The sequence below is a fragment of the Petaurus breviceps genome, unplaced genomic scaffold (genome assembly GCF_028583685.1).
Source record: "Petaurus breviceps papuanus isolate PSGF00001 unplaced genomic scaffold, PetGlider_PUasm1.0 90702, whole genome shotgun sequence".
NCBI lineage: Eukaryota > Metazoa > Chordata > Mammalia > Diprotodontia > Petauridae > Petaurus > Petaurus breviceps.
Window position 1 is genome coordinate 5,603,506 of NW_027187317.1, and position 17,909 is coordinate 5,621,414.

The 17,909-nt window shown below is 36.0% G+C and overlaps 1 protein-coding gene across 4 annotated transcripts in view; it reads left to right on the plus strand.

The window, feature by feature from the left end:
- Positions 1-17,909, plus strand: part of GPATCH2 (G-patch domain containing 2) — a 258,389-nt gene that overhangs the window by 143,165 nt on the left and 97,315 nt on the right. For all 4 annotated transcript variants that reach the window (XM_069066026.1, XM_069066021.1, XM_069066020.1 and 1 more), the window contains one exon: positions 9,026-9,093. In XM_069066026.1, coding sequence (XP_068922127.1) covers positions 9,026-9,093 — 68 coding nt within the window. The remainder of the gene's footprint in view (positions 1-9,025; positions 9,094-17,909) is intronic.

Genomic DNA, 17,909 nt, shown 5'->3' on the forward strand with positions numbered 1-17,909 from the left:
AGATAGATAGATAGATAGATAGATAGATAGATAGATAGATAGATAGAATCCCTTATACCTTGTTTTCCCCTTATAGTTAGTAAAAAATCATGTAAGCTGTTTGTAAAGCTAACAGCACATCACTTACAGTAAGAGAGGTAACATGGTAATAAGTAAAAGATACTAGACATGGAGTCAGAGATCTGGGTTGGAGTTCTGCCTGTACTACTTACTAACCCTATGACAGGAAGCAGATGACTTAACCTCTTGTCACATCCTCCATTTCCTCATTTGAAAGATAAGGACTATAATGCTTGTATTATGACTGAAATGACTTGCAGACTTTAAAACACTATATGAATATAAACTCTAATTATGAGTGTTCCTCCAGATAGTTCTACCATATCTGCCCAATTCATAGATAAAGAAATAAATGAAAGATTGTTTTTCTTTCCTCCCTTGTAGTTTAATAAGCATTTATTGAAATATCTCCAGACTAGAAAAGATAGAGAACAGAATAAGATAAGTGAATAGATGGTAAGAAATCATGTAGTTGCTTCAAAATGAGTTCAAGTCACCTGGTCCAGATGAAATATATCCTAGAATATTAAAAAGAAAACAACTTCCAGATGTGATTCCTGAGTCATTATTGGTCTCTTCTAAGCAATTATGGTGAATCACATGAATCACAACAGTGCTGATAGAATGGAAACTGGCAAAGGTTCTGAATACTTAGGCCACTTAGCTTGATGTTTATTCCTGATGAAATTATGGAACAAATTGTCACAGAGGTCCATCAGTAAGCATTTTATTAAGCACTTATAGTGTACCAGGCACTATGACAAGCCAAAAGATAGAAAGTACTTAGGAAGAAAGAAGGTAAGCTTTATGAAACAACATTGGTTCATTAAGGAGGTGATGGTAGAGTAACCTCTTTTTTTTTTTATTGGTTTTCCAGACTTTATTTATTTAGGATCAGAGAAATGCCATAGACTTGATACACATGGTATATGTGAACATAGTATAGAAAGCATTTGGCAAAGTTTCACAGTATCTCTATGGACAAGAGGAAATTATGTGGAGGGAAAGCTAACAAAGAGATGGATTCAGACCTGGTTGGCTGACAGAACTGAGAGTGTTGACTAATGAACTTATGGCAACCTTAGAAGGAGGTCTCAAAAGGAGTTACTCAGGACTCTTTTCTGTCCAAATTTTTTTATCTGATGAAGGCTTACCAGACTTATAGATGACATGCTCCTGAAAGGATTAATTAAATATAATAGCTGACTTTGTATTTATTTTAGATATATTTCATATATACCTATATTACATGTACACATACTGTCTCACCTGATATCATTTAAGCTCTTTGTTTTATGTCCATGTTTCCCCAGCACTTGGTGAAATGCCTTTATTGATTACCAGGTTCAGATTCAAAAACATTCCCATAATTTGAAATAATATGCTGACTCTGACCAGTTAAAACTTAGTAAAAATCAATGTAACATCATGCAGTTGTGCATTTGTCTGATTTTGACTTTGGCTTTTGTATCCCAAGAACAGAATAGGGAAAGTATGTCTAGAGAGTGCCAACATAATATTCACAGTGCCAACAGCAGCTATGAATATGCTGCGATAGTTCTTAGTCACAAAATATAATAGACTCTCCATATATAAGACAGAAGCAAAACATGTATTCAGACACCAGAAAACCAAATCCAGCATAGTAACAAAGAAGTCAACACAGCATAACACAGCAGGGAGTCACACCATCCTTTAGCCTTCCCACAAACAAACACTCACAAGCCTAGCTGTCGCCTTGAGTGCTTCCTCTCCTCTCCAGCTCTAACAGCTCTGACTCCTAGCTTCCTATAGGCTCTGCTCCACCCTTCAGCAAGCCCCTCCCACCACAGGCTCCATGTGATTACATTCAGCCTATTAGGGGGCAAGGAAGACCTTCAAATCCCATTACCATTACAATTGTGCAGTTGTCTCATTTTGATTTTGTTTTTTGTACCCCAAAAACAAGATGGGAAAAGTATGTCTAAAGAGTAGTTTATGTGAAAAAGAGCTAGGGTTTTTAGTGAACAGCAAGCAATGTAAATCTATAGTTTAATGTATTGCCAAAATATCTAATGTAATTTTTAGGTTTCGTTATTAGCCTAATGCCCAAGAGGTGGCAGTCCTACCATACTCCTCAGATGTCAGACCAAATCTGGAGTATTGAGACCAGCTCTGGTAGGGGTTACAGTGTGGAAGGGACATTGGCCAAAAAAAAACAAAAACAAAAACCAGACTTAAAACCATACCTGTGAAGACCAGTTGAAAGTACTTAGGACTTCAAGTATTCAAAGAATTAGACATTGTCTTTTTCTTGCAAGAAACAACTAGAACCATTGCATGGAAGTTAGAATGAAGATTTCAGATCAACATCATATAAAATTTCTTAACTGTTGGGGGTGGCAAAAAATGGAATGGACTATTTTGAGAGAGTAGTAAGTTCCTCATCACTTAAATTCTTCAGTTTATATGGTCATATATTGTGGATTTTTGAGATTGGATTCATGATTTGGGTATGAATTGAACTCTAACTTTTCCTGTCCCTTGCTAAATCTGGGATTCAAAAGAATGAATGAATGAAGCATTTATTAAACACGTATAAAACACTGTGCTAGCTACAATCACAGATTGTAAACCTTCATTATAAGAATTGAGTATTTAGTTTTTCTTTTACTCCTTTTGCCAAAGCATTAGTAAACATTTTTCATTAAGGATTTTTACTTTTCAAAATGTCATTGTGAAACACCAAGCTTCATTCTTAATGAAATACTGTTTGGTTCAATCAACGAGCATTTAATCAGTGACTATTTAATAAGGACACAAATTAAAAGAATAAAACAATCCCTACCCCTAAGAAGTTTACATTCAAACAAGAGAAATATATTTTTATATACAGTATAAATAAATATCAAGAGATATTGATATAAACAAAAAAACTTGATTTTATTTCCTATTTACAAAGTATTAAATTTCTTAGGCCAAAAATATGGCTTTTTAAAAGGAGGCTATTCCTCTGTTTGGTGTGAATTTAGAATAAACAAAATTTTAATTGTTTATTAAAATAAGTTTCAGTGTTTTGAATCATCTTTAAGCCCGTGTTGTTGACTTTTCCCTAACACTTGTCACTTATATAGATTTGGCACATATTTGTTGAACATTCTATGGAGGACTTATTTAGGGCCTGCTCTGATTTAAAAGTGTATTTCAATTTGAAGAAATACTATTAGATTAAGAATTACAAGAAGTAGCAGCAAACTTCTGGATTTGGACAAACTGGCAAGGAATCATAGGTGGAGTAGTTGTACCTTGGAAACCTAAAGCCTAGAGGGAGGGGAAATGTGATTGAGTTGTAGTCAGAGAACTACAAGAATGTCCTATTAAAAAAAAAACTCTTCTTTGGAATGGGAGCCTGTCACCTTCTGTGATTATCATGGTAGGCACTGTAGCAAGAGAACATTTGAAGGATGAATAAAATCATAATAGAAAATCAGTTAGGAAGATGAGGGAGGACTATTGTTGGGTGAAAGGAGAGAGATGGTACCTTTTTACATAACTAAAGAATCAAAGGTATAAATTCAAATTGAAAACCACCCAACATTTATACAGCTTTTTATTATTCCTTTATATTAACATTATTGTTTCATAAAATTTGACCAGATTTGGGTAATTATTCATTTTCCTGGATACAGAAAAGTGGGGTCGAGATGGAAAGTTAAAGAAAAAGAAAGTAAGAGTTAGGTCTCTAAGATCATACTTCAGAGAATTTAGTTAAAAAAGAACTAAAGTCAGATGTAAAGGAAGCTATTTCTGCTAGTCTCGTGAGTCAGGCTATAAAATTGGTGATAATAAATGGCTGATAAGCATGAGACATTGCTTTTAACAGAGTTAATAAACTATATGAATAGATTTTTTTTCTTTCTTTAAGGACATTTAGCTATTTTTTTCTTTTAGTAAATTGATAATTATGGACCTTAGGAATTATTACAATGACAATATTGCTGTTGAATTTAATGTGTTTCTCTTTCCATTAGAAACACCTGTCTATTGTAATAGGAACCCTAATTGTTTAAAAAAATCTTATGGTACATGAAACTTTGAATATGTGGTCTTACTATATAAGTACATACTATAAGACTTAGTCCTACTTCAGAAACTAAATACTGTAAATAAAAATTACTCTTATTCTGGATCTTACAACTATATAGCCTGAAATTATCACCAACCATATTTTCTTGAGTTGAGGTTATAAGACAAATAATATTTTATATTGATTATTGCAGGAATATTGAAACTTTTGTTTGTTTTTTTAATCAAATAGTCCTGCTAGAAAATGTACTTCATATATCTAGGAAAGTATATGATTGAATGTGTAAGATTAGTTTTACAATAAATGATAGTTAATTATGTAAATAGTTGTCTCCAAAGCAGCAACAAATAGCAAGGATTAGATTGTAGAATAACTCTTCCATCTGTTCTTACCAGATATAATTAGTTTTTGCTTGATAATCCTCACAGGATTGAATATTTCTTTGCCTGTATATTCAAAGGAATATAAACTTGTTAACTTTTAATCTTTTCGCAGAAAAGATTACTATCTCTTTTTGGAGAAAATGAAAACATCTCACTGCACTGTACTATTTACCAGGATTAATAATTTCATCTGACATTAAAATAGATCTTTGATAGATTATAGTTCTACAGATTATCCAGTTCAGTTTTTGGTTTTGTTTTGTTTTTGTATGGATTAAATTTCCAGAGGAAGTCCTTTGAAAATTTTAAGATATTCCATGACTTGGCCTGCTCCCTTCTCCATCTATCACTTTTGTCCTGTCCTTTTCCCCTACTATAGTAGTAGTAGGGGAAGGACTATCTTGTGTCTAGGCCTCAGGGGATATCTTTTTTATACCCAACAGAATTGGTCTACTTAAGATTCTTTAAACTCCCAAAGAATAATGCTTTAAATTGTTTTTTAAAGCAGAGGATACTTTTGTACCATAAATCCTATCTACTTATTTTAGGATCATAAAATTTAGGTATAAAAAGGACCTTAGAAATCATCTACTTCAATCTCCTCATTTTTCAAGAGGAAACTAAGCATTTAAATTCAGTTTTAATGATTCCAAATCCATCATTCTTTTCACTATATCATAGTGCCTCACTATTAACTTTGGATTTTTATTTGTTAGCTTTTAGTGTTTTGTTTGTATTAGTACTTTGAGTGACTGCATTCTTTCTCATTTTATTTCATTTTATTGTTTTGAAGAAGCTAAAGATTTGCATTTTGGTCACCATATTGAAAGTTATACTTTGAAGCCTAATTACGCTTTTTAGCAGATTTTAATATGTCATAGTAACCTTACAACTGAATTCCCAGTACATATTAGCGAATTTCTTAAAGGTCTTCGTCATAATAGACTTCAGAAAAGTACCATTTCAAGTGGTATATTCTTTATCCTGTGCCTAGCAAACTCCCAAATCATATCCTGATCCAGTTTACGAACTCTTGTTGCCTTTATCCCCATTCTCCCACAGTAACCCACATAAACAAGGCCATAATTTAAACATTCCTTTCATTCGCCTAGGTGGTACAGTGAATAGTGTGCCAGGCCTGGAATCAGGAAGACTCTTCTTCCTGACTTCACATCTGGCCTCAGACACTAGCTAACTGTGTTACCCTGAGCAAATCACTTATCCCCCCTGTTGGCCTCAGTTTCCTCATCTCTAAAATGAGCCCGAAAAGGAAATGGCAAACGTCTCCAGTATCATTGTCAAGAAAACCACAAATGGGGTCACAAAGAGTCAGACAGGAAAGAAAAACAACTCGGCATTCAGGCAAAACTGTACAATTTCCATGGTTTTGAACACTGACATTTTCCTTTCTAATCATAATCTGCTTTTTCAGTTCTTGCCAAGCTGCTGAACCAGAATTATGTCTAGTGAATCCAGTTCAGATTCATTTTATCTGATCTCACTGTGCTCTTACTGCTTCATAGAAATTCTTTTGTTCTTCCCTGATTAAATCTCACATTCCTGGTAGTAGCTGTTTGTTGCTTTCTTCTCCCTAACCTCTCATGTCTAATTATGTCCATGTCTTGGTATCCTACTTCCACAACATCTTTCACATCTCCTTTTTCTCCATTTACATGACAAATATTCTAGTTCAGGATGTTTTGCAATTCTTGCCTAGACTATAATAATTTTCTACTTGGTCTCCACATACCATCATCCTCTCCTCCCTGCAATCCATCTTTTGCAAGCCATCCCAGTCCTGATTGGGGCTCATCTTATTGATGCTAGACTCAGTGCGGTTATTCTACAGCTCAGAACTACCAAAGTCAAGCAGTATACCAGCAAGAGCTTCCCCTATAATAAGAAATATGAGAGGACCCTACCATACCCAGCTCTGTTTGACTTTTAAAGCTCTTCAGACAGGGCCCTTGCCTAACCTTCCAGTTTTCTTCCACTTAATTACCCTCCACATATTCTACATTGATATATAATGAATTTCTTGCTGTTTCATACACATGAAATTCCATCTGCCTACAGACTTCATGAATTTTGCCTGACTGAGCCCTAGGACTCACCTAAAATCCCACCAGCAAGAGCGTTTCTTTTCCCCTGTTCCCTCCCGCAATACTGCTTATGTCTTCTCTTAGGAATTAGCTCTCATTTGCAGTGTGCGTATGTGTGTGTGTGTATGTGTGTATGTGTGTGTGTATGTGTGTGTATGTGTGTGTATGTATGTGTGTGCGTATGTGTGTGTGTGTGTGTGCGTATGTGTGTGTATGTGTGTATGCGTATGTGTGTATGTGTGTGTATATGTGTGTATGTTTGTATGTACGTGTGTATGTGTGTGTATGTGTGTGCATGTGTGTATGTGTATGTGTGTGTATGTGTGTATGTGTGTGTGCGTATGTGTGTGTATGTGTGTGTGCGTGTGTGTGTGTATGTGTGTGTGTGTGTGTGTGCTTCTGCCATTAGCAGAGACTCCTTGAGGGCACAGAATGTTTTTACCTTTCTTTGTATCCTAGAATTCAGCACTATGCCTGACACATAGTAGGGCTTAATAAATACTTGTGGATTGGTTGTTTTAAAAATCGAATTTAAAGTAACAATAGAGTATGACACGAATTCACTATGGGAAAAAAACTATAAGAGTTTCACGTAGATAGAAATATTTAAAATTTTTCATTTGATACGGTAAAACCTTTTGTGTTTTTTTTTCCAACAATTGAAATGTGCTTAGAGATATAAATATAACAAATCTGAGAAATTCACTGTCTGATTGTTTGTGACTAGATTGAAAGCTTACATTTATATTATTGTATAAATTAGTTACAAATTCAGTGGTATTATGTTCAGATGTATTGTTTCACCTGGCAATTTATCACATGGGTTCATGTGAGATTTCTTCATTTATTAAATTTTGGATTATATTTTTCAAGCCAGATCAAGACTTAAACATTTTTCCATAAGTATTGCTGCAGGTAAACAAGCAATTTGAGTCCAGAAAATAGCTTCTGCTTCTGTCAACATGTTGTTTATTTTTTCCATGAGATAAAAAGTTCAGTTTTCTGATATTTGTACCAAGATAAAGTCAGTAAACAAGATTAATATAGTGTGGAAAAGGTTGTCAGCAGCCCTGGCAAAGGAAATAAGTTGCCTGTACACAGAACATACTGTAAACTGAATAAAAGTGTCAGGTCCACCATGAGATAATGTGATCATGAACCTGTAACAAAGCATGACATAGGCCCGGTCGGCTTTTCTCACAGTCACAGTGTAGAAAATGGATTACTGTATGCCAGGGATACCCCCTGGAATAGCATGAAAACCTCATTTTGAGATGAACACTGGAGGTAGTCCTGGGGTTGAGCCACATGTTTACCTATGGTTCCCAAGTAACCATTTGGTCATTAGCATTAGCTGCAGTGAATATTTAAATGTAGTTTTTGGAATTTTGAAGCTTCTTTGCCATCTACCTTTTACCCAAATGAAAGACAATATCATTTCAATTTTATGTTCTTCAGGCTTTTTTAAGTTATTTGCTGCATCACCATGCCATTTTAAATTCTTTATCTTAAATGATGCTTCTATAATTACAGAACGTTAACCTGAGTGTAGCCGACAGTACTAGAAGTTCACAATGTTTTGATGGTGTCTATACTTGCAAATGTTTACTCTGATACAGTGATGGTGAACTTATTCATTGCATCAGGCAATATTAATATTTCTAGATTTCAGATATGTGGATATCACAAACCTTTCTAATTAGTGGAATGTAAAAGGTTTCCTAAGAAATGCAAGAAGTGAATTAGGTTAATCGAGAGGGCATTCTAATTCTAAATTGATCCTATGGCTTCTTGTAATGGTTTGATTTGAGTCTGTGAATAGAGAAATAAAGCTTTCTTTTTGTTAGTGAAATGTATTTTGTGGTTTTTTTTATAAGTGTGAAGATAATATACATTATTTCTTAGCTTTTTTAATATGTAAAAAAGAACACATTTGATGATTTAAGCTAGTGTATGCATTTAAATGTGTGCATTATAGCAGGCATTACTTATATTTATAAATAAACTGTGCATATAGTTCTATAAAATACAAGGTGGTCAACAAAAACCTAATTAAATAAAACCATTTTTTTCCAAATAAAGTTAAATATATGATCAGTGAAACAATGTTCTCAAATAAAAAGACCAATGGTTTGGTTCTCAGTATTATAAAACATTATTTTAAAATGTACTTTTAAAAAATAGTACCAAACTACTATCATATAAGTCACAAAAACAGTAAATGCCCAGCTCATAGAAATGGTCAGGCTTTCATTCAGTAGTTGTTCATCAGACTCTGAGAACCTTTTTTAGAACATTTTCTTCTATGTTATTTTATCCATTTTAGATGTCATGTAGTCTCCCATTATTTACTGTCTCTTTACAAACTCTTTTATAACTCTTTTCTTCTCCCTTGTTTTGTTTGATCTCTTCAGGTTGCTACATCTGGCCCAGTAAGTAACAAGAGAATGGTTCACTTCTCCCCTGATTCACATCACCATGAGTGAGTATGTTCTGTCTATACTGTATATCATTATTAGTGACCTGCATGTATACAGTCTTTTCAGAGTCTTCTGATTCTTCTCACACATACAATGGCAACTCTGTGTACCCTTTAAGAGGTGTTTATCATATACTGAGGGCAGGTGGGGGAATAGAGGTAACCAAGGATGCAGCTTTTTACTCACAACCCCAAATAAGTAAGAAAAGTAGCCCTAAATGCAGCAAACTAGTGACAAAAGAAAGAATATAACAGAAGGAAGTCAACCCAAGATAATTCTTAAACAAAAAAGAGCTGAAGTTGAGCTCTCTAGTCTCTGTAGGTGGTTAGATCCTAGACATGCTTCTTCCTCCTTCTTCCCTTCCACCCCATCCCCACCCCCCAATCTATATACACGTAGAGGATTTGTGGCTTGCCCCTGAGGAGAAGGTACTGCATCCCTAATAGCAAGTTCAGTTTAGACATGAACTTAGGGGTAAAGTCCTGTGGGAAGCCCAGGTCGCATGGCAGGTTAAAATCAATGAAATAGACCAGACCCAAGACTCAAAAGGAATGAAAGGGAGTATCTTTGGAAAAGTATAGAGCCTTTGGCCCACAGAAGTACTTCCACTTTTCAAGGGGGACCAGAAAGATGCAGCACTGATTACAGGTCTTTAATACTGTACAAGAGCAAACAAGCAGTCATCATAAGGACAAAGAGAAAGGTGGAAAAGGGACCAAACTGCGACAGTTTCTAAGTACTTCACCCTAGCAGTGGCTCAGGGTATACTCCCCCAAGCCCTTCCTGCCCCGCCAAGGTCAGCCATGGGGCTGAAAGAGAGGCCCTAATCACAGACCAAACAGATGCAAAAGTGCTGGTGTTAATAAGCACATTTATAGCAATAAAACAACAGAAAAACCACCAGAGCATCTGCTAAACATCACCAAAGGTTATCTGCGATGTAAGAACCAGAAAATAAAATGAAAGAGCCATCCCAATGAACAGTCATTTCACAACAAAGGAGTCTGTATCACAACCCTCTGCAAAAGTTAAAAGTATTACAATAAATTCTCCAGTGGCCCCCAGAACAATGTAATAATTCAAGGAACCCCTGGAATGGTAGAAAAGATAATTCAAAGAATTAAGTGAAAATATTGTTTCTACTTAATAGTTTTTTTTATTTTTGCCAATGACATGTAAAGATAGTTTGTGACAATTTTATAACATTTTTAGTTCCATTTTTTTTCCTTCCCTCCCTTCTCCCTCCTCCCCCCCCCAAGACAGCAAGCAGTCTGATATAGGCTACACAGGTACAATCATATTAAATATATTTCCATATTGATTATGTTGTGAAAGAAGACTGAGAACTAAAGGGAGAAAAAAAAGAGAGATAATAGTATGCTTTGGTCTGCATTCTGACTCTAGAAATTATTATTTTTTTAATTATGGAAATTAGAGCTCTTAAATAAGGAAATCAGTCAATAAGACTAACCAAGAATTCAAATCAAGCATTTGTTAAGCCTTTATTGTGTGTCAAGAACAGTACTGGGAATACAGAGAAAAGCAGAAACTATTCCTACCCTCCAAGAGCTCACAATTTCATGGGAGATACCACCTGCAAACAACCATACAAAAAGATATATTCAGGATAACGTGGAAAGTAATGGAAGATACTAACATTAAGAGGTCCAAGAAAAGCTTCTTTCAAAAGGTTAGAATTGCACTAAGACTTGAGGGAAACCAAGGAAGGAAGGAGGTAGAAAGGAGGAATGAGTGAATTTGGGGTTTGGGGACAGACAGTAAAAATGTGTGGTGTCAGCAGATGAAGTGTCTCAAATGAGAAACAACAAGAAAATTAATGTTACAGAATAGCAGAAGTAGATCATAAGAAAACTGCAGAAAAAGAACAGGGACCAGGTTGTGAAGGGCTTTAAAAGACAAATATGATTTTATATTTGCCTTTGGACGCAATAGGGAAATACTACAGTTTATTGAATGAAGGGAAGAGGGGTGGCATGGTTAGACCTGCACTTGGGAAGATCACTTGGACTGCTAAGTAGAACTTGGGTTCTGTTCTCTATATGCTGAGTGTGAGATATTGAATTCAAGATGTCCAATAGACATCTGGATATATAAGATTGGAGGTCAGGAGAAAAGTTAGGTCCTAATAAATAGATCTGAGCATCATAGAGATAATTGAATTCATGGGAGTTTATAAGATCACCAAACAAAATATTATAGAAGGAAAAATGAAGAGGGCTCACACCTTGGGGCACCTCCATAAGTAGATATTGCCTGAATGAAGATCCAGCAAAGGGAACTAAGAAGGAGTAGATAGACAGGTAGAAGGAGAACCAGATATGAGCAGTTTCACTTAAAGCTAGAGAGGAGAGAGTATCAAGAAGAAAAGTGTCATCATCAGTGTCAAAGGCTATAGAGAAGTCAAGAGGGATGACAGTTGAAAAAAGGCCATTAGATTAGGCAATTATGGGCGGCTAGGTGGCGCAGTGAGTAAAGCGCTGGCCCCGGAGTCAGGAGGACCCGAGTTCGGTTCCGGCCTCACACACTTAACACCCACCCAAAAAAATAAAAACTAACAGTGTAACCTTGAGCAAGTTACTTAACCCCAATTGCCCTCTAAAAAGAAAAAAAAAAGATTAGGCAATTAAGAGATCTTTCTAATTTTGAAGAGAGAAGTTACAGTTCAATGATGGGGTCAAAAGCCAGACTGCAGAAAATTAACACAGTGAAAGGGAGTAATAATATGTAGATACCAATTGTAGGTGGCCTTCTCAAGAAATTTAGACATGAAATGGAGAAAAGATACAGGATAACAGCTTTGCAGAAATGGGCAGATCAAGTGAGGTGGTTTTGTTGTTGTTTGTTCTTTGGGGTTTTGTTTTTTGTTTTGTTTTATTTTTTAGGATGAGAGATATATGGCCATGTTTGTAGGCAGCAAGCAAAAGCAGTCAGTAGACAGAAAGAGAATGAAAACTAATGAGAGCGTAGATGATATAGGGAGCAGTATACCAGAAAAGACAGGCTAGAATGGTATCAGTCATTCATGTAGAGCCTTAGCAAGGAGGGCCTAAACTCTTCATGTGCGACATAAAGGTAGAGCGGGAAGATATTTGAGTGATGTAAAATGAGGATAATACAAGAGAGAGTTCTTCATGAAAGGTAGCGCCAAAGGAGGCTTTGAAGAGGGGAAAAATGGTTCGGAAAAGCTTCTTTGATTAGTGAAAAAGTAAATGCATTAGGGAGATATAAAAACATTGCCTTGCTACAGTGAGAGCCTAGTTGAACTTAAGTAAGATAGATTTGTAGTAGACCCAGTCAGCAGTTTCATGATTTTTCCCCCTAGCTTTATTCAGGAGCTCTTGCATAGGATTGAAGACCGTAAATGATGGGAGTGTTCCCACAATGCAGTTTGTCAAGGCAAAAGAGATGATAGGATAAGGGGCAAGGGACTTAAGTATAGAAGATAATGTGTTTGAACTGGCTTACCAAGGGATTAGATAGAGAAGTGGCCAATGCAGAATTGATGACCCAGGAAAGAACAGAAGGGTCAAAGGATTGGAGGTTATGATGAGAACAAAGAACAAGGTAAAGGAAGCAGAAGGAAAGGTGGTATAACAAAATACTATGATCAAATAAATGAATTTTGGAGTTCTTGAATGTGGAAGTGGGATAGCTGACAGTGATAAACAAGGTCAAGTGTATAACCATCTCTGTGAGTAGCTGAGGTAGGGTGTTGGAGTAGGCTATAGGAAATTCAGGAAGAATTCAGAAGTTAAAAGTGTTTGAGGGAAAAGCAGTATGTATGTTGAAGTTCCCTGGTTTGAAGGTAGGAGTGGGGGAGGAAAGAAGGATTTTGAACAAGGCACTGAATGCATTGGGGAAAAAAGGAAAGTATTCTAGAGGTAGGTGCATTACAGCAATTAGAATCTTGATGGGGTGATAGATAGGGACTGAATGAGCCTCGGTGGAGAGTTTATTAAATGATGGTAGGGAAAGTCCACCTCTAAAATTAACAATGGAATGCAAGAGTGTACTGACTCCCCCACAGGGATATGAGTGAAGTGGAACAAGTACTGGAAGGGGTGTCATCAGGAGGGAGCCAAGTCTCAATCGGAGAATATAAGAATCTAGGATCAAAAACCAAAGATTCTCTCCAAAACATAGAATCTCTGAAAGAAAAAAAAAAGGACAACAGACCAAAAAATGAAGGAGATGGAAAATTAATGGAAAAAAAATCAAAAGACAAGATTTGAAGAACACATGAATAACAAATTAAAAGATAGAACGGGAAGAGATAATCCAAGGATTATGAATCATCTAGAAATAGGAACAAGAAAAACAAATCCTTAGTAACAAACTTTAAAGATCATGCAGGATATCAAAACTTGTAAGGTACAGCTAAAACAGTTCCAACAAAAATAAAAATAAAAAAATAAACACATTCATCAACCAAAGAGAAATAGAGCAAATAAACAAGTTTGACATGCAGTTTTAAAAATTTGAGTATCAAATCAAAAAACTCCAGCTAATTAATAGCAAAGTAGAAATTATGAAATGAGCTAGTCAATAAGCATTTATTAAGTGCCCATTATGTATACTGGATACAAAGATACACTTGGATACAAATACTGGATAAGCACTGGAATACAAAATAAAGCAAAAGACAATTCTGTCCTCAAAAAAGCTTACAATTTAATGGAGAAGACAACAGGAAAGAAATATGTACAAACAAGCTATATCCAAGATAAACAAGAAATACTCAGCAGAGAGAAGAGCCTAGAAGTAAGAGCAATTGCAAAAGGCTTCCTATAGAAGTCTGGAACCAAGATGTGAATATGAGGAAAGAGGGCATTCCAGGCATGCAGGATGACCAGAGAAAATGCCCAGAGCCAGGATGTAGAATGTTTCATTCAGGATAATGCAAGGAGTCTATCATTTGCTTGAAAAGTATGTGAGAAGGTATAGGAATTAAGAAGAATGGAAAGGTTGGAGTGAAGGGAGCAGAGGAGTAGGTTAAAAAATGCTTTTGATGTCAAGTACAGGATATTGTGTGTTATTTTAGAGGTAATAGGGAGACACTAGGGTTTATTGAATAGGGAGGTGACATGGTCAGAGCTGTGCTTTAGGAGAATCGCTGAATGGAGGACTGACTGGAGGAGAGGGAGACTTGTGGCAGATAGAACAACCAACAAGCTATTGCTAAAATCCAGACAGGAGTTAAGGACCTTCAACAGGCTATTAGCAATATCATGAGAGAGAAGGAGAATACTGCGCATTCAAGTGGAAGAGAGAATATACATTCAAAATATGTTGCAAAGGTACATTTGACAGGCCTTTACAATAGATTGGTTAGAAGAGATTAATACAATTGAAAACAAAAAGACCACTGAATTAAAGAATGAAGAGGAAAAAAAGGAAATTATTAGAATCAGACATTTGTTTGTTTGTTTATTTTCCTCAAGGAAGAAGGGTGGCAAAGAGAATAGTGTAGTAAAAAAATTGTTATCTGAAAAATAGAAATAAAAACTTATTTTTTTTTTTTTGCTTTTTGGAGGGGGGAAGGTAGGGCAATTGTGGTTAAGTGACTTGTTCAAGGTCACACGGCTAGTTTTATGTTAAATCTCTGAGGCTGGATTTGAACTCAGGTCCTCCTGACTCCAGGACTGGTGCTCTATTCACTGTGCCACCTAGCTGCCCCAAAATAATAAACTTTTTAAAAAGTATTGCTCACCTTCCCAAATTCAATCTAACTTACTTTCTTCCTTTTATACAAATATGGGCCCAATTCAGTTTACAAGAATGTCCCAGGTGTATGCATTCATGCACTTGTTAATTCAATGGATTTTGGCCATTTATCAGCATGCCATGCTCTGGACAATAGGCATTTTTCATCCATTTTTTAAAAGTTATGTAGGAGTATTACTCATAAAACTTGAAAGCATTTTGCAAATAGTCCAATGATTGATCCCATTACATTATGATTCGAAGGGTTATTAGAATGATTTTGGTTTACTAGAATTCTATCATAATCAACCAGGTAGCTTTCATTTAGCCTTTCTATGTGTCAAACCCTGTGCTAACTATAAAAGATACAAAGAAAAATCTATAATGGTCCCTGCCTTCAAATCACTTACATTTTAATAGAGAAGACAGTATATACATAGATAGGTATAAATAAGATACATGAAGAGTAGCCACAAGGTACGAGGAACATACTGTCATTATCAGTTATATGTTAACATATGCCAATCATATTAAGTTGGATGATAGGGCATAAAAATACTTTGATTATATAAAATTACTAATTCCATATAAAAATACCATCTACACGATGTTGTAAATTGTGAAGTAGCACATCATAAGGTTAAGCTGCAAACCTATAGTAGTGGACCAGGGGTGGTGCATACTATACCAGTGGGAACTTTTTAGTTTTCTAATGTAATTTTGCCAATTCCACTTCATGACAAAGTTTTAGGGAACCCCCCCCCATTATTTCTTTAACATTAAATGAGTTCATCAAAAACCCTTTATTAATTGCCTACCTTGTGCCAAGTATCATATTGTGCCCTGAGGATACAAAGACAAAATGAATTGGTTCCTGTTTTTAAGGCACTTACATTTTGTTAGAGTAAGAAAAGATATCTCTGAGACCCAATTTCCATTTTTCCTTCTCCTCTTTCTCCTAAACAGGGCAACTTAATCTGTAGTCAAAATCCATGCTCTGATTTTGTAGTATCATCACTATCCTTTAGTATTAAGTAACCCTAAAGGAAAACAATCTCAATATAATATTAATTTTTAGGAATACTTCACTCTATAATGGATAATGATTATAGAACTTCTTGATCTGATTGTGTTACCTACAGACTTGAGATTTTCATGTTCAAGATTTAACTCACTATTTCCTTTTAAATCTGTTCCTCCTTAATTTTTTCATTTCACTGGATGGTAGGTACTACCATTCTCCCAGTAACAAAATTATACATCAGAGAGTTAGAAAGGACTTTGGCTTATATTTAATCTAAACCCCTCCCATAAATGAACAAGATTTCCTTCTGTGACATCCCAAGAAATGGTTATCCAGTCTGCCTAAAGATCTGCAATGTTTGAATAATCATTGCCTTCTGAGCAGCCCATTCTATTTTTGAACAATTCTAATGTTTTGGAAAATTTTCCTTAAATCGAAGCCAAATCAATTTCTCCAACTTGTCTGTCCTCTGGTACCAAGCAGAAGAAATCTAATCCTTTCTCTGAATTTGAGTAGAACTATCATGTATCCCCATCTCTTCTTCTGGTATCGCTGTTTCCTTTACCCAAGCTTTTCATGTTGCCACCTAGACTCAAAGCCCTCCCCTTTTAATCCCACTTCCATGCAAGTCTTGTTTTTTCTGTCTTTAAAACATTTTTCCATACATTTTTCTTTTACATTTCTGTGGCCAATATCCAGTCCAAACCAATAAACATTTATTAAGCACCTATTATGTGCTAGGCATTTTGCTAAGCACTGGGGATACAATTAATAAAAAGGACTGTCTCTGCCTCTCAAGGAGCTTGCAATCTTAGTGGGGCATCGACATACAAAAGAAGACAGGAAAGGAGGGTGGGTAGGGAGGACAGTAGGGAGTATCTTGTTCCATGAAATTATAAAATCAGGCAAAGCAACAGATGCACAATGGAATGGAAGTAGACCACATCCTAGTTAAGGACACCTAACTGGTCTCCCTGGTGACTTTGTCTCTCCTCTATAATACATCCTTCACATCACAGTCATAGCAATTTTCCTAATGCATAAACCTGATGACCTCGTACCCCTACTTAAAAATGAACAGGGGCTCCTAATAACTTACTTTATATAGTTTTTTAGGATTGGGGTTTTTTTGGGGGGGGTTGATTTTTTGCTTTTTGGAGGGGGGAAGACAGGGCAATTGGGGTTAAGTGACTTGCCCAAGGTCACACAGCTAGTAAGTGTGTCGAGTGTCTGAGGCCGGATTTGAACTCAGATCCTTCTGAATCCATGGCCAGTGCTCTATTCACTGTACAACCTAGCCACCCATAGCTTTTTTAGTATTTTTAAAACCCTCTCCCTGCAACAATCCTATGATATGTAGGTAGAACAACAATATTTTTATCCTTCTACTTTTAAATATGAGGAAACTAAACACAAAAATGAAATAACTGGTCACACACTTGTCTCCTCACTCAAGATCAGTTACTTTTCAAGTCAAGGCCACTTCTACCATGCCTTCTCTGATTCACCTAGCTAGAATTTATCTTTCCCTTTTAATTTTCAGGCCACTCTGTCTGACCTTTCCTAGGAACTTGCCTTCTTAAAATTCATTTGCTTTTCTCCCAAACCCTTCTTATTGTTGTTCAGTTGTTTTTCAGTAATATCTGAGTCTTCATGACCCTATATGGGATTTTCTTAACAGAGATACTACAGTGGCTTGCCATTTATGTCTCTAGATCATTTTACCAATGTGGAAACTGCGGCGAACAAGGTTAGGTGATTTGCCCAGGGTCACACAGCTGGTAAGTGTCTGGAGCCATATTTGAACTCAGGTCTTCCTGACCCCAGGCCTGGCATTCTATCTGCTACACTACCTAGATGTCCTACACTTTACTACTTTCCATACATGACACAATCCAGTGATGCTGGCCTTCTTGCTGTTGTTCAAATGTAATACCCTTGGGGCAGAGCCAAGATCTCAGACTAAAAACAGGGACTTGCTTGAGTTCTCCCCTAGACCTTTCCAAATACCTGTAAAAAATGACTAAACAAATTCTAGAAGAGCAAAATCCACAAAATGACAGAATGAAA